We start from the raw sequence: 21794 nt of genomic DNA on the forward strand, positions 1-21794 counted from the left end.
AACTAATGGTTAGATTACAAGTCAAGCCCATAAAACTACAAAATACTTTTGTTTAATGAAAGAGACACTTTACTCATATTAAATAAACAGACACGGTCTTCAGTGATTTTTAAAGGCCTAAATGAAGATATAATTTTAACCAGGAAGTCGTACCTTTCACATGAATGACCCTAATAAAGCACAGTGTAATAATCCTTATCAATTATGAAACTGAAAGAACACAGAACATGTTTTTTTGTTGCTCAAGACGTCTCCGCAGTAATCCAAATTAATGCTGTGGCAAGCAGCTGTAAAACATCTACAGAAACAAAGGAACATATCTAGTGATAGACATCTGGAGAAAAACAATGAGGGAAATACATTTAAGGAGTTAATGAATGGATAGCTACTCTTATTTATTAAAAAAATGAAAAAGGGAAAATGAAATAGTGTGAGTCACAATCTTTAAACAGTGTTTGTAAAGTGCCCTCTGGTGGCCAAAGATTAACATTTAAAGTCTTCACAGTACATCAACATCTGAATAATTTCAGATAATGAATGTAATCCAAAATGATAGCAGATATCAAAAAAAGTTCTACAGACATTTATTCATTCACTTATACACATAAGAACATGAATGTAAGAAAACAAACAAAGTGTACAGATTAAAAGTGACAAAACAGATCAAATAAGTTATTTTCATTTCATGAAGCAGGTGAAATATTTCTTGGCTTGATGGTGTAAATGAATATGTACGAGTCACAGAGAGAGGTTGGCGGTGGCGTCACCCTTGAGTTTGCCGCTGCTCAGACTGTGTATCATGGCGATCATTTGTGTGTGTTTGCTCAGCTCTTCCTCCATCTTCTCCAGCTTGGCCTCTAGCTGGGATTTCTGCAGCTCCAGAGAAGAAGCCTACCAAATGAGCAACAGAAAACACGCTGAATCATTATGAAGCCTACCCGACCACTGGAATAACAGGAATTAAACAGTAAAAATAAAAAAATTTGTTTCATCATGGCACATTGATTTGAGACTGATTGATAGGTTTGAGTGAATGCTGATGGCACCTTGATACTGGTGTCCTTCCTGGCTTGCTCTGTCTTATTAAGCTCTTTCCTGAGGATGGAAATATTCTCCTCCATCTCATGGATCTGCTCTTCTTGTCTCCTTACATTATTCTCAAGACCTGGTAACAAAAACAGAAAGAGGGTCTATAGTATACTTCACACCAAATGCATAAGTTTGTATGACTGAAACAGCAGAAAGAGCATAACACCCATGCCAGATTCATTCCACTGCTTTTTCTCACCTGTTATGTTTCTCTCTTTCTCCAGCACATCTGTCTTCAGGCACTTTATCTGCTGTTCTTTTTCTGCCATCTCTGCAAGAGTCCTGAGCAGGCAAACGTCAAAGGACTCATTCATAGGTCATTCAACATTTTTTTTATTTTATAATAATTATAATAATAATATATTGTTATTATTACTATTATTATTACTACTACTACTATTATTATGATCCATTCAAAGGTGACAAGTAGCACAGTTCAACTTATTATTATTATAATTTCATTTCTTTTAAATGCAGTTGATAATATTAATAATTTTGTGGCATGAAGCTTAACCTAACTCCAATAAATAGTAATATAATAATTGTAAATAAGGATGATAATATTAATAATTCATACAAAAATGATATAAATATATATAATCCCCATGAATAACAACTTAATCATAATAATAACAATAATTATTATTATTGATATGAAGAATGGCATAAAGCATAAAATATTATTATTAGATGTTAAAATTAGAGTAAAAAATGCCTGACATTCAATTCAAAAACTGACCTCTCCTGTTGGAGTTTTAATCCCTCATTGGACTTTCTCAGCCCCTCGGCCTGCTGGGTAAGTGAGATATGGGCGGCCTGCAGTTCCTTCAGCATCCCCTCACTTTTGTCATACCTAAAAAAAAAAAAAAGTGAGAAAAAAAAAAAGAGGTTGCTTATCTGTAATAAAACATCTGACCTATCCATTCGTGAGTGTGTGTGAGAGAGGAACACTGACCTACTGAGCAGCTGGTTGTAGGTGCCCTTCAGCTCCTGATGCTGGTCAGCCACTTCCTGCAGACGGCCGTTGTGCTCCAGGAGCTGCTGGCTGTCAGATTTCAGCCTCTCGACCTCCAACAGGTGATCATTCAACTCCGCCTGCAGACCCTCTTTCTTCCGCTCTGTGTCTTTAAGGAGAGATGCCAATTTACGTGCCTAGAAAGGAGAAAGATTGAGAGCAGCAATAAAAATATTAAACAGTTTTACAAATAAAAAATGTGCTCAGATGCACATTAACATTTAAGTCTACCATAGTGAAAATACCATGGACCAAAAACAGTTTTCAACATTGATTATACTAAGAAATGTTTCTTGAGCAGCAAATCAGCAGAACGATTTTTGAAGGATCTTGTGAAACAAAACAAAAAACTCACAGGAATAAATTACATTTTTAAGAATATTAAAACTCCTTCAAATGAAAATATAGTTTTTACAATATTACCATTTTACTGTATTTTTATTTTATCAGAAATGCAGGTTTGGTGAGCATAAGATAGATATAAGATATATATAGCAACTCAAAAAACATATGTGCATATAGAAAAAATAATAATAATAAATTGTGTGTAACCTCAGCTTCCGCCTGAGCTCTCTGACAGCGGTATTGAGCAATCAGTCGATCCGCCTGTGACAGCGCGAGTGCTTTGGCCTCCAAAAGGTCCTGCAGACGGCTCTCTTTACACTACACATACAAAAGCAAATATAAAAAAAGTCAGCACATGTTACATATACAAACAAGAAGTTCCTCCATAACTTGGTCACTCACCGCAAGTGCTGAAAGCTTCTGTTCGTACACATCAATGATCTCTGACATGTGTACATCTTTGACTTTCTCCTGTAACTGAGATGCTACAACATTAGAGATAAACAAGCATGCCATCCACTTGTGGCCACGTTTCTACTGTCAGTCCGGAACTACATGCAACTAAACCCATGACGGAATGTCTACAGACACTGAGGTCACAGAACTAATGAGTCAGGTTCAGACAAATACAATACCTCCACTCCGTTCTGAAGCTTCTCGATGAGGCTGTCGATACTTTGGCAAGCAGAACCTGAAGGTTCAGCATGCATCATGGGAAAACTCTTCCCAACAAAAGACACATCTTCGCTAGCAGGACTGCTCCGGATTGACAACTCGCTCTCCTTCTGACGGTATGCATTATTGGCAGCAATACTGTCCCCCAGACTTAAAACAAAAGTGACAGAGAAACATTTACTTTCATAATGCCAATATTTGTTTCTAAATAAATATAGGAACAAATATTTGGGCTTAGCAAGGGTGTATTAAATTGATAAAAAGTAAAAACATTTATAATGCTACAAAAGGTTTATATTTCAAATAAATGCTGTTCTTTTTTAACTTTCTATTTATAAACACACCAAAGCCTCTACAAAAACATTAAGCAGCACAACTGTTTTCAACATTAATAATACTAAGAATTTATTCTTGAGCAGCAAATCAGAATATAAGAATGATTTCTGAAGGACCATGTGACACTGTAGACTGGAGTAATGATGCTGAAAATCCAGCTTTGCCATCACAGAAATATATAACACATTTTAAAATACTGAAATAAAAATAAAAAACCCAGTTATACGTACATCAATAATATTTACTATATATATATAATATATAAAATATATTGTTTTACTGTGTTTTTGATCAAATAAATGCAGCTTTGGTGAAACATTATCAAAATTTTTCAAATAATCTGTTTATAGCATGAAACATTATTGGAATCTTTATTTTTTATTTAAAATGCTTACGCACAGGGGTGGACTGGGACAAAAAAAATCATCACTGGTCCATTTTTTGGTTCAGGCGGCCCACCACCACTTCAATACGCAAACACACACACACACACACCTATATATATATATATATATATATATATATATATAAAAAAAAGTCACACTTTTTTTCATAGTTTGGCTGGTCCTGCGACTTATAGTCAGGTGCGACTTATTTATCAAAATTAATTTGACATGAACCGAGAGAAATGAACCAATAGAAAACATTACCGACTACAGCCTAGGCCATTGCGTCGGCCCATTGGGAAAATGCGCGGTAGCGGTACACCCTATTACCAATCCAGCCCTGCTTATGCATAAAATATGAATACTTTGGATTTCCAGTTTAAGTATGAGCAACAATAATGCCTTAGCGAGCACCCTAAATTAAAATGAAAACAATATCAAATTGATATCTTATTTACCATAACTTCACTCATAAGCTGATTAAGCTGATAGTCACATTATTTTGAACTTCAACCGCCTGAACAGTCATACTGAAAGTTTTGAGACCTCAGAGTAAATGTTCACACAGTGGCTGTGTGTTCTGTTGACTCACATGACAGAGGGGAAGTCGGGGAGTGGGGCCGCTTCCAAAAGTATGCGTAGGGCGACCTGCACATGCTCTCTGCAGTTTGAGGTCATAGCTAATGATATAGGCGTCACTATGCGCTGGTCCTGCACGCAAGGGAAAAAAGAGGCTATGAATAACTGATACAGAGATACAGAAAGGGCAGCAAGGAAACGTAGCGTACATCTTGTACCTGTAAGATCCTGTAGAAGGACGCCTCCATGTCTGGCATCTGCTGTTTAAAGTGGCTCATCAGTTCCAGAGTCTTCAGTACCACTTTAGAGCACACCTGACTAGAGATGCACAAGGAGACTTTTTTTTTTTTTTTTGGAAGGACAATTTTTCAAGGATTGTGTGAAAGATGTGCCATCAAATTAATAAATTAGATTTTAAAATCGAAAAGTTATTTTAAATTGAAATTTCACAATATTACTGTTACATTTTGATTGAATGGTACTGTAAGTGTCACTTTCTCACAAACAATATTACTTCCAAAACGTTTCATTACCTGAGCTGGTAGTTGGAGGTAGTACAGGTGGACCCAGAGAGGTCCTGACTGTAGGACAGCAGAAGCTCCACCTGTGAGACACACACTTCAGGGCTGAGCCGCTGGGACACCAGCATCCTCAGAGCATCGTCGCCGCAAAGCAGTAAAAGAGTCAAGGATATCTATACTATTAAAGTAGAATCGGACAATCACAATCCATTCATAAGCCAGGCTAACTAATTATCTGATATTTGCTCATATCGATTGGCTACTAACACTAGCCCATCAAACAGACAGCTTGTCCATTGAGGTTGGTTGAAGTGTGATTATTTGTGCCTAATAAGGATATCTAGCAGAAAGTCTACGACGCGACCTGCACGTAGACAGTGTTTCTTTAGCAGCTGCTCTCCTTCAGTAGAGTCTGGAGACTGCAGCAAAACCAACACCTCCTGCAGAAGGAGCTCTACAAACGACTGAGCTGAGCTGCACAGAGACGAATCGATTGCCTCCTGGGTGAACACAAGCACAGACTTACAGATTATTAGGGCAGAATGTCACTAACATTACAAAGAACCAAATATTTGCCTATGGCATGGATTCCTAATTCATTACAGAAAAAAAATATTATAGAAATGTAAAATAATTTAATAGAAAAATTGTAACAATGGCAAAAACAAATCTACAATAAGGCACCAATTCTTAACAACTAATTAGTTAACATGAATAAAGAAAAAAAGAAAAAACTTTTTTCAATATATATAATACATTTTAATATTTAATATATTATTAAAATGAAAAGCTGTATCTGATAATATTATTTAATGGACCTGAGAAAACAATTAAATTTAAAGACATACAATTCTCATTTTGTTAATCTTTAAAAACACCCATAAAATTTAATTACAAATTATATTTAAAAAAAATAATAGTACTGTTAAATGTAATCTTTAAGAAATCCCAAAATGTATATCAAGTTTCATACTGTGTATTATAATGTTATGCCTTTAGAATTAAGTTTAGTGTTGTTACTGTTTAATTTCTATAAAATTGGCTACAAAATACATCCAGATTTGTAACGTTGTATTATGTATATATTATATATTATGTATTGGCTACAAAATAACACTTGTAATGTTGGTACATGTCTATTTTGTGCACAAAACATCTTAGGAATTTTTCCTGCCACTCTTACATTTAGGTTATTCAGTGGAGTGTTTATTAGGCGCTATTTTTTGTAAAATTGTTTTAGAACAAAATGCATTCTGAAAAGGATTATTTGAATTGACTGAATTGAAACACTGGCATACTTCAAAAAGCTCAGCCAGCAGGGACAGAGCCTGCATGTAGCACTGCTCTGGACCATCCAGAGGTGACGTAACCCAGTGGATGAGTGCTAAACTCGGTTCAGACCCTCGAGCTTGAACACCTTTTCTAGTAGCAGGCTGCAGTCGAGGGGCTGGAGGTCGGAGCACGGTCTCACAGATGAGCTTACGCAGGACAGGGACTGAGCACATAGAAACCAGCAGCTCCATAACCTGCACAGACAAGAGCTTATTAGTATCTGCACCAGCTTGGACAAGAAATTCAAGACCTTTTGTCTACAAACTAATGTTTAAAGGTTTGAAATCACACATATCTTGCCTAAAAAGAAATGTGTTACTTGAAAAACAAAAATTATATGAAAAAAATGACAGTTGACCTTTGATGCAGTATCAGGATGTTTGTTGTGTAAGAGCCCAAGAACCTCAGACAGACAAACTGAGAGGTGTTTATACCTAGCGTGAGAAAAAAAAAAAAGGGTGTTCAGACAACTAGAAAGTAAAGTTACATTTAAAACAGTGCCTTCAAACACCAATAAACACATACTTGGTCAGGTAATCAGCAATTTTGGGGTTTTTCAGGAGATCCACTAACAAGTCCACAGCATAATTCCTGGTTAATGTGCCATCTCCATTGACAGTAATGTTAAATATTAGCTGAAAGGTCTGATGAATGTTCTTTGCATTAAATAGCTGCAAAAGAAAAAAAAAAAACAACCTGAAGTGTAAAATAAGTACAAGACCACAAGTTTCCAGCCACAAGACGAAATGATGAAAAAGATATGCAGGCTAACCAACATCAACGCTACATCTCAAAATCACCTTCTGCCCAACTTCTTCATTTAGAGTCAAACTTGATAATATGGACAGCGCAAACACGACCACAGTCAAACAGTTGTGACACAGGAAATTTATCAAGGCTCTGTAGAAAGCCTTCACATTGCTCTGAAAAAAAAAGGGGTAGATAAAATATTCATCAGCAGGTTAGTTCACCAACAAAACTTCTAGGAGTTCATACTGAGAGATCATCCTGATGCCGGTTCTGACCTGAGATTTGATGTGTGACTGCACAGAGATGTCATGTCGACAGAGGTTGGCCATTAGTCCCAAGCAGGCCTTTACAATGTCATCATTACTTGACTGGCTAAAGACAATCATAAAAAGCGTTAAATTTCATGCATAGTTTTAAATGATAAGTAAATAAATAAAAACTATGTTCTTATTAGTATATTCGCATCAAATTCTGTTAAGTTTTGCTTGCAATAACCAGTGCTGTGCAATAGTTTAATGCATATTGGAGCTTAAAAAGGGTGCTGCTATAAAAAAAACGTTTCAGTTCAGTTTTGTGGTTTTCCACAACCTCTAGCATGTCAGCTTCCTTTTCACAGGCAAAACTTGTGACCACTTGTGAATGTCATGATTGTATTGACGACTCTGAATGATGATTCTTAATATCAAAGACATGAACAGTTTTAGTGTTTATTACACTGTGGCATGAAAAAAACAACAACTTCTGGACACTTTCCATGATGCAATTAAAACGTTTTTTGAGAGTGAAGGTTTTATGCTCACAGTGGCTGCATTTATTTGATCAAAAATACATTGAAAACCGTAATATTGTTCACAAATTTGTATAATTTAAAATGACTTTACTTATTATGTAATGTATGCCTGTGATGGCAAAGCTGAATTTTCAGCATCATTACTTCAGTCTTCAGTGTCACATGATCCTTCAGAAATCATTCTTATATGCTGACTTGGTGCTTTATAAACATTAAGCAGTTGTTACGCTTTTGTGTAAACCGTGATAAACTCATTTCAAAAGAACCACATTCATTTAAAACAGACAAATGATTTTATTCTTATTTTTGAACAATTTCATGCACCCTTGCTGAGTAAAAGTATCTATGTATTTTCTGAAACTTTTGATCAGTACTGTACAACAAACAAACATCTATGCACAAAGCAGAAAAGTGAATGTCGTGGGTCTTACACATGTTGCATTAGGAAGCTGATGAGTTCATGGATGTGAGAGGCACAATGCTGAGTCCTCACGCTGTAGGTCAGTCGCTGCAGCACATTAAGGCACTGTGGAGAGCATTAGAGATATTATTCATATGACCACATAAAGTAATTTTCATTTTTTTAATCCATCAATTTTGGATTACTTAACTCAATGTAGAGAAATAAAAACACCTTGAAAAACATCTGTGCAATCTGTGTAGTGACATTTAAAGTCTGTGTGGACCTGAAGTTTCCACTGGCGTAACATTAGTATAGGGATGTATTTCCAACTGAAACTAAATATTTAATAGAAGGCAGAATTTAATTTTAGCACACCTCCCTGCCATTGCTCATTCACAGTAAACTGACAATTGGAGGGGCGTGGTTAAGGAAAAAATCTGTCAAACTGATGTCATCAGAGAAGGAATGCCATTCCATAGAAGATGCAAAATGTTTTTTTCAGTGGATTAACTTGCACAAATAGTTGTCTGCGTCAAGACTAGTAACATGCACTAACAAAGTGAATAGAGTGCATTTTGATTTCATGCAGACTTAATAAAGTGATTCATATACTACCATTCAAAAGTTTGGGGTCAGAAAAAAGTTTTATATACATTTTATAAGAAATTTCTAATTTTATTCAGCAAAGACAAAAAGGGACAGTTATGGAATTTACACTGTTACAAAATATTTTTATTTTAAATAAAAACTGTTCTTACTTTCTATTCACATTTCTGCAAAGATAATAAGCAGCACTTTTGTTTTCAAAAACAATAAAAGATAAACTTCTTAATCACCAAATCAAAATATAAGAATGATTTCTGAAAGGTCATGTGATGTGAGAGTGAAGATTTGAATAATGATGCTGAAAATTCAGCTCTGCCATGACAGGAAAAAATAAATGTAAAAATATATTACAACAAAAACCAAGTTACTTTAAACATTGAATGGCATCAAACATATAAACATTGCTCAGTTATAAAAATATGCACTTAAAAAAAAACTGCATGTTTTTTGAAGTGCAGACTTCGTCTTAAAAAACTGCAGTCCTCTCACCTGCAGCACAAGAGGCTCTTCTGGTGTGCTTCTGTTGCAGTGGATTATGGATGCCAGCGTGCCAGTAAAGTTGTAGCTGCTGTGAAGAGCCTCTCTAGCCTCACCATCAGAAGCTGCTGGGTCATTAAGAAATGTACATGCATGGGTATAAATAACAGATGACATAATTATGAAATGACTGTGGAACTACAATAAAAGTTTTAGTACCGAACTGTGCCAGCAGGGATATAATGGATCCCGTCAGTGCGTGACTGGTGTTGGGATCTCCAGCTACTTCCATAAGTCCACTCAGACACTCGCTGGGCAGAACCTGACCGGAAAACAGCACTCCACCACATTTCAGCCCTGAAACATCCTGTGAAATTAAAAGTAACTATTGAAATGTTGGGTATTTTATATTAAGAAGGAAATAACGTCTATTACACATTTTTTGTCACTTTCGACCACAATGGGTTTGATGAATCAGTTTCTGTATTTTCCAGATATCTGTTATTACTGAAAAGATTCACAATGAGCAATTTACAGAAAAACAAACATGTATGTATATACATATATATATATGTTTTCATTCTTTTGATGATTGAATCTGAACTGATTCTGTGCTAATGTTATGAGCGGGTAAACCGAAGGCTTGAATCAAGGGCAATCTTCGCAAATGACGCCATTACGTTGAGCGCAAAAGAACCGGTGAACCGCTTTCTTCAACCGATTTATTGAATTGAACTGTCCGAAAGAACTACTGGTGATCTGAACACCGATGCAACCGGTTCTTGACTCGTGAACGAGTCATTATCTGGCTCGGCTCTGTGTTCATCTCTCTCTTCACATCAGTTCAGTCAGTGTACTGTTTGAGTACATTAATTACTCCGGGATATTGGTTTGTTTGAACTCAGAGGGAGTGTCAGCCACTAGGGGTGTCCATGGTTAACCGGTTAACCGATTAACCGTTAAAAATTGTGTAACCGAGTGAAACATTTTGCTCGGTTAAGTGACGTCAATGGCGTGCATTGAATTTAGTTGTAATACATTTTTGCACCACCAGAGACCGCCAGAGCGCTCCCAGACATTTGTAATGTCCACAAGAAGAAGTCATTTTTCTAATATGAAGCGGGCTAATACGAGTGACGGGGCAAAATGCAAGTATTGCAATACAGTGCTTAGATATACTTCAAGTACAACCTCGTTGTTGTAATCTCAACAGCCAACACCCGGGCATCATTAGGCCGGTCAGGACACACTGAATGCGTGGCGAAAGCATCTCAGCTGCGTGGCGTGTCTGTTTTTAATTCGGTTCCCATGTTAACAGGTTAGAGCTTGCCGACTGCCTGCGTGAGACGCGCGGCTCAGGCGCGGCTCGACGCGTGCATGCTAGAAATAGAACCAACGCCTTGTTGGAAGCGTTTCCAGGCAAAGTATAATAGGAAAATATGTTTATATGTAATTTAAATAAATAAATAAATAATTATCGATTTTCAAATATTGTACGTGTCAAACATAGTCATAGTCATAGCCTTAGCGAGGCGGCCGCGGAGTCTGCTTGTTACCTTTTGCCTTATACATTTTAGGCTTAATCTCAAATTCAGATTGTGTTAATGGGCGGCATTATTAGGCAGTTTTAATAGGACAATTTGACCGGAGAGATTAAATTTTGTAGGACATTCCTTTTTTTTTTCGGCCAATGTCCGGAAATTACTATGGTTATGGTTACTATGGCACACTATGGTTAACCGAGTATTAACCGCTAAGGGCCTCGGTTAACGGTTAATGAAAAACTTGAGAACGTGCAGCCCTATCAGCCACATTAAAAAAGTTATGGAACATTTGTGGATTAATGTTTATTGGAGATGCAAACCGTTTAAAATGATTCAGTTCGATTTGGTGAACTGGTTCAAAAAGATCCGGTTACATCAAATGATTCGTTCACGAACCGGATATCAGAAACTTCTTTGTTTTGAACTCTCTCTCACAACAGACACGGAAGAGAAGACAATGCTGAATAAAGTCATAGTTTTTGCTATTTTTGGACCAAAATGTATTTTCAATGCTTCAAAAAATTCCAACGGACCCTCTGATGTCACATGGACTACTTTGATGATGTTTTTCTTACCTTTCTGGACATGGACAGTATACCGTACACACAGCTTCAATGGAGGGACTGAGAGCTCTCGGACTAAATCTAAAATATCTTAAATTGTGTTCCGAAGATAAAAGGAGGTCTTACATGTTTGGAACAGCATAAGGGTGAGTTATTAATGACACAATTTTCATTTTTGGGCGAACTAACCCTTTAAACTGTGTTCCGAAGATAAATGGAGGTCTTACTGGTTTGGGACGACATGAGGGTGAGTTATTAATGACATAAATATGATTTTTGGGTGAACTATCCCTTTAAATGGTCTCACTCACTTCAATGTGTTTCTGCAGCTGGGATGAATTTAAAGCGCTTTTGTTATTTCTGTACTGTCGAATGGCCAACAGAAGAGACTTCAGGCAGGTCGATACATCCATCTTCACACCCAAAGACGGTCAACGACGGGCTGAAACTAAAAATATTAACTGATATGAGGGAACATATCTGAACAGTTTCGCGGCAGGTAACGTAAACATACGTTACTGTAGGCTATGCTAGTTGATAATAGACGCTGTTACTGAGATTAAATAACATATATATCGTATTCTCTCCCATACAGTGTTTTCATCGAGCATGGAAGTGACTTCTGTTCTAATAATGATATTTACTAGTATGTTATTCTACGTAGTATTTATTCAAAAGCTTACATTAAGTTCCCCACTGTCCGCTACAACAGCAACTTCCTCCCGCTAACACTTCGAATCGCCGGAAGAGTTCATTATACAAAAGGCGAGGGGGGAAATGGAAACATTTATGACTATATCAAGATATTTAGGTTTAAAGCATAGTGCAAAAATATTTTAAGATTCTCCACAACTCTTATTTATTGAATCAGTGGATTCTTTCTTTTGCTTGTTTTATGTTAATCTCTCTTTTTATGTTCTTAAGAAAAGTTTATACCCCCTTTCTGTGAAGAATGGTTGAGAGGCGGTATTCGACGACGTCCTGTATGTACGTCATAGTTGGGGTATGTGTACTGTTTTTTTCAATGAAAGAGATTTCGTTTGAACTTGTTCATCAATACCAGAGCCAACGGCTCTGATCAATACTATTCAGTGAAAACCTTTATTGTGTCAAAATTGTAATTAAGCATATGTGAACTTTACATTCTGTGATTCACAACCACAAACTGTCTTGCATCTTTTTGTATAGTGTGTTCATACAAGAAAACTCTGGCGAAACATCTGCCAGTTCATTGTAGACTTCATACACAATGACTTTGAGCTTTTCTTTAAGGATGTTTTGTTTGTAATTTTCACTTTTGCGAAGCGATATTGAAATGTTTACTTTCTACACCACTTGCTTGCAAAATATTTTATCCACAAATGGAAGTTTATGACAATAAATAGCCCAATTAGTTTATATATATATATATATATATATATATATATATATACACACACACACAAATCATTTTGGCTACCAATATTCAAGAAAATGCCACCAAACTCATTAGAAAGCACTTAATATTGAAAAATGTTATTAGATTTATAAACTGTAAATACAATATACAGATACACAGTCTCTCTAAAAAAAACAAAAAAAAAAACAAAAAAAAAAACAGATAAAATAAATATGTACAATAAAAAAAAGTCTTCTTGTCCTTAAATTATGAACAGGTCATCAAGCACAAAATATAAACCTAATATTTCTCTCCCATCCAGATTAGTACTACAATTCCAACCAACAAGACTTTATCGGCCAGTGACAACCCATTGACTTTAAAAGTCTGAGGCCACATTAAAAATATACAACCAAGTTTTAGAATTTCTAGAATGTTGTAAAATAAATAAACAATATTTAATATTTTGCAATATTTTTAGGACACTGAATCAAACATGTGATACTGACCATGTGAGCTCCTCTGTACATTAAATAATTTGTCATTAAAGCAATCCCAAATACCAATACATTCTGAAAACCATGTTAATTTTTCAAATTAACTTTCACTCAATTGATTATGATACTATAGTGTGTAACAGATTACACTAAAATCCTATTAAAGCCTATTTCTGCCACAGAAAAAAAAAAATACAAATTTGAAAAAAAGTTTTGATTTTTTCCTTGCATTTCTTTTTGTCACAATTCTCATTTCTTCAGAACTGCATGAAATAAACTCAGAATTCTGAGGTATAGATTTAGAATTTATATCTTGCAATTCTGACTTTTCCTTAGAATTATGAAACATCGGAATTGTGAGATGAAAAGTTTTAATAACCTCTTTATTCCAAAGCAGAAACAGGCTTTCATTAAATTCACACAATTACAGCATTAATGTATGCATTTTCCATGCATAAAAACATAACCATGCTAAAATGTGTTTCAAGTAATAAGAATCCACGTGCATTTCCCATATTTGAGATGAACATGGCCTGAAAGTTCTCAGAAACAGTAATAGCATATCTATATTGTTCATATTAGCTGATCCAGTTATCCAGTCAGACCGTCACATTGTAATTAAATCAGTCCGGCAGAACAACAACATAGTCCCCTGAGAAGTCAACATCTGAGAGAGACAAAAACAAGTGTTCACAGTTAATTTGTGTAAAATGTAATGTCCCATAATTGCTAATGTCTTGTATTGTAACAGTTGACACTCACTTTCATAGTCATTTTCCTCGTTAGGCACTAGTGGTTCTGCACATTGCATTGGCTGATCTTGCAGCGTTTTTCTTTTCAGGGAATGGCATAAGTGTGTTGCAAGTCCTTTATTCTTTTGCTTGTAATGATGAATAAGATCCTTCAACGTCTCGAAAAACTTCTCCTCTACACCTGAGCTAGCCTGAAACAAATTGTGGTGTGATATAAGAATTAATTTTTGATTCATTCATATTTATATATTTATTCATATCTGTTGGCAAACCAATGCAAATTAATTAGATTATCCTACCTGTAGAGTGAAAAGGCCAGTGTGGGTCTGGAGGATCCTGTAGGTATAGACCACTTTTTGTTTGCTGTAAAAATGCATAAATAAGTAAATAATTAATAAAGTGAACATACAGGTGTTCATAAACATTAAATCATACATTTAAAAACTTGAATTATAGCAGACTATGACCTTGGGGGTTTGATAGTCAGGTTTTCCCACACACTTTTTTGTGAAAAGTGGGGACATCCCATAGGTGTAATGGTTTTTTTACTGTAGAAACTGTATGGCCCTACACCAACCCTACACCTAACCCTAACCCTCACAGGAAACTTTGTGCATTTTTACTTTCTCAAAATAAAAATTCATTCTGTATGATTTATAAGCATTTTGAAAAATGAGGACATGGGTTATGTCCTCATAAGTCACCCTCTCCTTGTAATACCTGTGTCATACCCATGTCATTATACAGAGTTGTGTCCTGATATGTCACAAAAACATGCGCACACACACACACACACACACACATATATCCGATGTTGTTTCTCATTTTATTTTTTATTTTTATTTTTTCTGAGCCCATTGGCAGACATATGTTCTTGTTTTGAACCGGAATTAATCCATTTCTCATCTTATGCCATTTTGAAGAATTAAATGTATATTGATTTCAGAATCTTTGTACATTTGCACAGGAAAACAAGACAGAACTAATGATGAAGAACTAATGATGAAGTACTTTTAGGGTTTTACGCTAAAGTGTACATAGCTCTTAGTGTGAAATGACAGTGGAAGCTTAGTTGGCGAACGTTGCGAAGTTAACTTTCAATTGCAAAAACTTTACAGAGTTAACTTTAGATGTCTAACATTACCCACTGTTTCCCGCTTGTCCCGTCATTTTCCTCTAACTCGGTGAATTACACCTGATTTATTTAGAACAAACCAGACCTAGAGATCGTTGAAACAATAAAAAGACAAATCAAGAGGGTTAATGTGAGTTTTATTTTGTTTCTTTTGAATTGGAATATAGTGTGTTTTACCATGGTCCGCGAGATAAAATTATTGAATTTGCTAATGAGGTCTGGAAGGTGTTAAGGATCATATGATAAATAAAATGTCTCTGTAGGGATTCTTTCCATAATGTTCGATCTGAGCCTGTTACCAATAAATGATACTATTGTAATAGACGACTGTGCTCCAACTGCTAAAAAGATTTGCAGTCTGTGACTGTTTCCAGGATGATGTCAAAAATCAACAAAACAAGGCTTAAAAATACTTAATTTTCATTTCCAGCGTATATAGGTGATTTGAGCTTCAATAGATTTTAATTAATTTAGGCAGGAGACCCATTTCTGTAGTGTTGCGATTGCAAAGACACATAATGATTAATTAAAAATATGAATAAAGGTACAAATTTCCTTTATCAGAGTTAATAATGATCTATTAGTCAACAAAGACCCATGCATGTACGCAAAAAAAAAAAGGATGTTACAATTTTTAGAAACAGAAGCTTATCATGTTTTACTATATGTTAGATGTACTGTTGGTATGAATTAAATACAGTGATGTGTTAACTTATACATCCTCAACAAGCGACACATAATATAATAAAATGTATTTTGATTTCTTACAGCTATACAGTGTGGGCCACTTATTTCTGCAGCCTGGGAATGATTTTTCTGTAAGTATTGCTATTTTAATACAAAGCTTTAAAGGGTTACTTCACCCAAAAATGAATCATTAATTAAAATGTTTGTACTCCCTCTGGGTTTTTGTGCAATGACAATATTTTAGATATTTTATTAAGATTGAAATTTTGAAATAATATGCAGTGGGAAAGTATTTTTAAGAGGGAAAAATATCACTGATTGTATTTGACGAGTTGTACTCCTTATACTCATGTTTTATATATAATAGTTACTTCATATTCCGTACTGTGATTCATGTTGTTTTTATATATTTAGGTCACAGCAACCCAGGCAGACATTGAGGCACAGCAGGTGACACCCAGGCTCATTATGTTTGGTAAGTATGTGGTTTTTGACTACAATGTATTATTTATGTACACACACACACATACCAATACATATCATACACACAGGAACACACTAACATGCATACTCACACACTTTGTACAATTACTCACACAAACTCAGACACTCTCACAGATACACACAAACACACTAACACATATACCTACTCATGCACATTCTCACAGACACACACACACACACACACACACACACACACGCACAGCTGTATCAACAAGTATGTTTATTCAAAGACAACCTTTTATTCACTGTACATACATATTCTCTATGAATGTGTACCAACAGTAATGTATAAATCGCACCATTTAAGAATGGAGTTCAGTCATTCATGGACTTTGTTGTCAATGTTGTTTTTTTAATAAAACAATGTTGTTTTTGTGTTCTTCATTTTCAGGACATTCAATTGTGACAGCATCCAAGTGGATGCTATCCATTGAGGGAAATGTTCTGTTGGCACTGAACAGCAGTGATAAATTTACTGTATAAATGCCTTTGCAGTGAACTTTGCAAGCTACATCTTCAACATCGAGTACCAGGAGTCTGCTGCTTGTACATTAGAGCTTGTTCAGGGGCAAGTTAATTTCTATGTGCGTTTCGCTTTTATTAAAATTGTATTGTATTAAATTATGTTACTCAATCAACAGTAAGAAATAAAAAATGGAGTATGGGAGGAATCTAATTTGAGAACTAGGTTGAGTGCATTAGTCTTCTTTTTTTTTCAAGAATATTTATTAACTGGTATGATAATGCTAACATGTTCCTGGTTCCTGGTTACTGTTAGTGGGACGCTTGTTGTTCTTTTTAGTTGTTGTTGCTCACTTGTCATTCTTTTACTCAACCCAATCTTCAAGTTCTCTTTTCTTGAATGTTTTTGTTTCATTTACATTTGTGCACACTTAAAGGGATAGTTGACCCAAAAAATGTTAATTCTGTCATTGTTTACCCAACCTCAAGTTGTTCCAAACCTGAATGAATTTCATCCTTTTGTTGAAAACAAAAGGTGATATTTAAAAAAATATTAGTAACCAGACAGCTGACGGCACCCACTAGAAAAAATACACCCATAATATATTTTTTTCCTACTATGGAAGTCAACGTCTACCATCAACCGCCTGGTTACCAACATTCTTTAAAATATATTTTTTGTGTTCAACAGAAGGAAGAAAATCATACAGGTTTGGAACAACATGAGGGTGAGTTAATGATGACATAATGTAAATTTTTGGGTCAACTGTCCCTTTAAATACCTGTAAATTGCTGATGCACTGAACATGCAATGGTTTTAAATTAAATGGTTTTAATAGTTTAATTGACTGAATATATATATATATTTTTTTTTAACGAATATTGTGTTGTCTTTTGGTTTGCAGGAATTCTGAAGTAGAATTATAATTATAATATAATATAATATTAATAGTTATAATATTAACATTATTAGTAATCATTTTGAAAATTATAGTAATATTTTGCTGTAATGTATAAATATAGATATTACAGTACAATATTATTATTAAACATATTATTAATTAGAAGAAGCAGACTAAAATTAGAAAATCCCATAAAAATACACTAAAATACTGTTTTGTAGAATTACAGTACTGCCTTGTGTAATGTAAATTGAATTACAATATGATACATGTAAATTAAAGTACAGTTACTTGCTGGCAACCATGCTGTCAGTACTGTACTGTACTTTAAAAATACAAGAAAAACAGTGTGTGATCAGAAGGTCTGGATGTTGAGAACAGAGCTATTTTATTTTAAGCATTGTCAATACAATACATTTATATTTAGAGGCCATATTGTAATTTTTTTATCATTTAATTTATTCCTTAACTTATTTTTTTTTTTTTACTTGGTCTGAATGCCTTACTTTACCTGCATAAAACCTGCACAACGAAACACTTCTTTTTACAGATTTTTACATGGTTATGGTATACTTTGAGAGCTGCATCATCAAGATTATAAGTGACTTGCAGGAAATGTTGTGTTATGTTTGGTTAGTCTCGCTGATAAGACCTTCAGTTCCCTCTTCAATGCTTTTTTTAATAGGTGCTTTAAGAAGACTCAAATGAGACACACTCGTTTTAGTGTTGACATTCTTTGATTTTCAAAGCATAGCCTTTTAGACTGTTAAGATGCTGCCAACAAGAAATATCAACAAGTAAAGCTACTTTACTTTACCATCATTGATAACAACAGTAATATGTATAAATGATTTGCAATCTTCTTTATGTACTGCAACATTTATTTACCATTCAAAGACTTCTAGAGAACTTATGTTTCACTCATATCATATATTGTCTAAAAACATTCAGAACACACTGAAATTAGAAACTGTAACTCTTTGATCACTGATGTGCAACTGATATTCAATCGCACAGGAATCGTTTCTTAGAATGTAACACAGGTGTCTTCTTGAGAGACATCTGAAGTGCTTCACTGAACATGTGCAATTCAGAATATGAGGAAATGAACAAAATGCAATAAACAAAAATTTCTATATGACTCGATGTAACCTACTTTAAGCAATTAAAAGATGCCAGCAAAATGCAAGAACAGTATATATTATTTGTGAAAGGCCAGGGATTAATTTAATTATTCTGCATCTCCTGACTATACAGCAGGGTTATTCAAATCTTGCCCTTGGTGGCCAATGCGGTGCATAGTTTGGCTCCAACCCTAGTCAAACACACCTGAGCATGCTAATCAGCGTTTTTGGGATCATTAGAAATTCACAGGCAGACTTTGATCAGGGTCGGAGCCAAACTTTGCACCGCACTGGCAAAATTTGAATAACCCTGCTATACAGTATACTGCTCTGGGCACTGGGCACTTTATTTTATTTTTTATACAGAAAATGTTTAAATTGTATTGCAATTTATAATCTAAATTTGAGCAATATACTGTATATGTTTCACTGTATAGTCTATAATATTTTTTAATTTTGTCTGTAATATGTGCCAGAACTACCAGTTCTATTTACCACTGATACAAGCTGCACGTTTGCCCTTTTTATAAATGTGCATTTGCAATTGCTTCACCATTTAACTTGCCTAAAGCAGCTAATTATTATAGTTTAACAAATGTTCCACTTCAGAGTCAAGTTTGGAGGAAGAAATATATTTTGTGTTTCTGATCCTAAATTGATTCAGCATAATGAAAAACAACAAACAATAACTCAAAATTTAAAAAGGTAAAATTAAGCCACGACATAACATCAGGGCTACTGGCATGAAAGGTGCACATAGCGTAAGGATTACAAGTAGCTACTTGTTTACAAATTACACATTCACTGCTTCATTTTCCATAAACATTCTGATTATAAAACAATTATTCAAAAATGTACAACTCACTGATTTTTAAGATACAGAAACAAAATATATTCCAATAATTGACCTGCCCTTGGTTTTGAAAGTAACATGCCACTTTGAGTGTAATTAAGGATCATTAGTATAATATTCCTAATACAACTGAACCTTTTGATTTTATCCTTATTTTATACACAAAAATATTTGCATTATATTATCACTCACTGCTGCTTAAACTAAATGTCAGTTTATACGGTTTTATAAAACTCCTGGCTGTTTTCAACACTGTCCGATTTTAAAACATTTAAATACTAATCAATAGCAATGTCAGCCTTTATTCTAAAAGATATGTCTGAGTTTATAATTTATCGACATAGTTCCTAATAGCCAGAAGGACAAAATAGGTTTTATTACTTTTAATACATGTGTGATATGCAAAATATAGTTATTTTTCTCAACACAATCAGCTGTCAATGCTTTTTCTGATATTAAACCAATAAAGCAGAAAATCAGTTTAATCCATCCTTTAGTCTTAATTCATGCATTCGTGAATACTAACGACCTATCCATCTTGTATAGGTTGGTGGCAAGGAAATTTGATTAAACTGGAGATTACCATAAATAAAGCATTATTTCAAACTTATTTCTTAATAAAGTCACCAGTTTTTAAAAAATAAAATAAAAAAAGCAACTACCAATGTGAATAGGAAAGCAATACTCACTACACACAGAGGCAGAGAGCTCCCTGAATGGTCTCGCTTTCCCGAATGAGGTATGTTCCGTCCCGTCCTTTCTTGCCGAGCAGCTCCTCACATCTCTGTTTGCTTATCGGCCCATGATATGCTGGATGATCCATGTTTCACATCGCACGTGCGAGGATCGATGTGTCAGCGCAAGTCTGCTGTTTGCTCAAAGGATACGAAAACGTGACGTATTAAGCCCACAGTTAATTTAATGAAGGGAATCTTCCTTCATGCCCACGTTCAGAAATTCTGATAGACAGCGAGAAGTCTGAGCATTTCCGTCTGAGGCTAAAAAATAATGCACATGCAAACCCAAATGTCACAGGAAGTCGGTTTGGTGTGTGCGTTTGCTTACTAGGCTAATGGTCTTAGGAAGCAAGAAAATGTCAAAATCAACAAGTAGCCTAACCATAAGATCTCTACTGAAGCTCTGTGTAATAGCTACTCTTTTAATTGAACTAAAATGAAATCTATTTTCTATTTGATCTTTGCTTTAAAAAGCTCAAGTTGAAACATTCTGTTAATAAGCTTTCAGACATTTACGAACATTCAAATCAAGTTTTCAGTAGCGTAAACATTGACGAGTTACCTTTTTATTTTAAATAACATTTATTTACAAATTATGCTTTATTCCCTTTAACTGTTATAAAAGGCATTAGGTTTGCACCGGCTTTCAGCCTACTGTGATGCTACAGTAGCCTAATGAACGAATTTGTGTTTTAAACGAATGTTTTGAGTGAACTTGTTACTTTTGTGACGGCTTTGGTTATAAATATTTTTCAATTAATCTTTTTTTAACTGTACCTTAATAAATTCTAGTTCAAGTTGAAGGATGGCGAAAATTCAAGGGGAAAACATACATTTGCTGTAAAATGATGAAAAGTATATGATTATGAAATCTCTCAGTCGTATATGGCTCTGTTCCAAATGGAATTTCAAGGGTTAGTTCAGCCAAAAAGGAAAATTATCTAATTTATTACTCTCATGTCGTTCCAAGCATCTTCGGAACACAGTTTAAGATATTTTAGATTTAGTCAGAGAGCCTTCTGTCCCTCCATTGAAAGTGTTTGCACGGTATACTGTCCATGTCCAGAAAGGTAATAAAAACATCATCAAAGTAGTACATGTGACATCAGAGGGTCAGTTAGGATTTTTTGAAGCATCGGAAATACATTTTGGTCCAAAAATAGCAAAAACTACGACTTCATTCAGTATTGTCTTCTCTTCCGGTCTGTTGTGAGCGCATTCACTGCAGTTTAGTGATATCCGGTTCGCAAACGAATCACTCAATGTAACCCGTTCTTCTTGAACCAGTTCACCGAATCGAACTGAATCGAGTTCAAACAAACCTATATCCCGGAGTAATTAATTTACTCAAA

At 34.9% G+C, this 21794-nt stretch overlaps 2 protein-coding genes and 1 long non-coding RNA gene across 7 annotated transcripts; 1 reads left to right on the forward strand and 2 right to left on the reverse strand.

Annotated features, from left to right (window-relative positions):
* Positions 1-568: 568 nt before the first annotated feature.
* Positions 569-12189, reverse strand: LOC128013483 (protein CIP2A homolog). Of its 5 annotated transcripts, none has more exons than XM_052596517.1 (22): positions 12095-12189; positions 11723-11859; positions 9524-9671; positions 9317-9429; positions 8250-8344; positions 7304-7400; positions 7079-7201; positions 6804-6949; positions 6637-6712; positions 6245-6472; positions 5287-5446; positions 4959-5100; positions 4644-4743; positions 4439-4557; positions 3085-3274; positions 2852-2926; positions 2657-2767; positions 2045-2241; positions 1829-1942; positions 1289-1371; positions 1047-1165; positions 569-891 (listed from the first exon to the last, which is right to left on the reverse strand). In XM_052596517.1, the coding sequence occupies exons 2-22, from the start codon at positions 11822-11824 to the stop codon at positions 739-741; spliced, it is 2691 nt and encodes an 896-aa protein (XP_052452477.1). In that variant the 5' UTR covers positions 11825-11859; positions 12095-12189; the 3' UTR covers positions 569-738. The 5 variants fall into 5 exon arrangements, with proteins under 5 accessions (XP_052452477.1, XP_052452473.1, XP_052452475.1 ...); XM_052596513.1 differs by having other exon boundaries at positions 5287-5467; XM_052596515.1 differs by having other exon boundaries at positions 9317-9432.
* LOC128013485 (uncharacterized) lies at positions 11791-17391 on the forward strand. The gene is made up of 5 exons (XR_008183323.1): positions 11791-11910; positions 12336-12414; positions 15944-15991; positions 16275-16335; positions 16756-17391. It is a non-coding gene; the product is annotated as an uncharacterized LOC128013485 (long non-coding RNA).
* Positions 12866-20721, reverse strand: LOC128013484 (SH2 domain-containing protein 1B). Its single transcript, XM_052596518.1, has 4 exons — positions 20395-20721; positions 14338-14401; positions 14049-14229; positions 12866-13953 (listed from the first exon to the last, which is right to left on the reverse strand). Exons 1-4 carry the CDS (start codon positions 20526-20528, stop codon positions 13910-13912), a joined length of 423 nt encoding a protein of 140 aa, XP_052452478.1. The 5' UTR covers positions 20529-20721; the 3' UTR covers positions 12866-13909.
* Between the last annotated feature and the right edge of the window lie 1073 nt (positions 20722-21794).

This window comes from Carassius gibelio, chromosome B24, assembly GCF_023724105.1.
Source record: "Carassius gibelio isolate Cgi1373 ecotype wild population from Czech Republic chromosome B24, carGib1.2-hapl.c, whole genome shotgun sequence".
NCBI lineage: Eukaryota > Metazoa > Chordata > Actinopteri > Cypriniformes > Cyprinidae > Carassius > Carassius gibelio.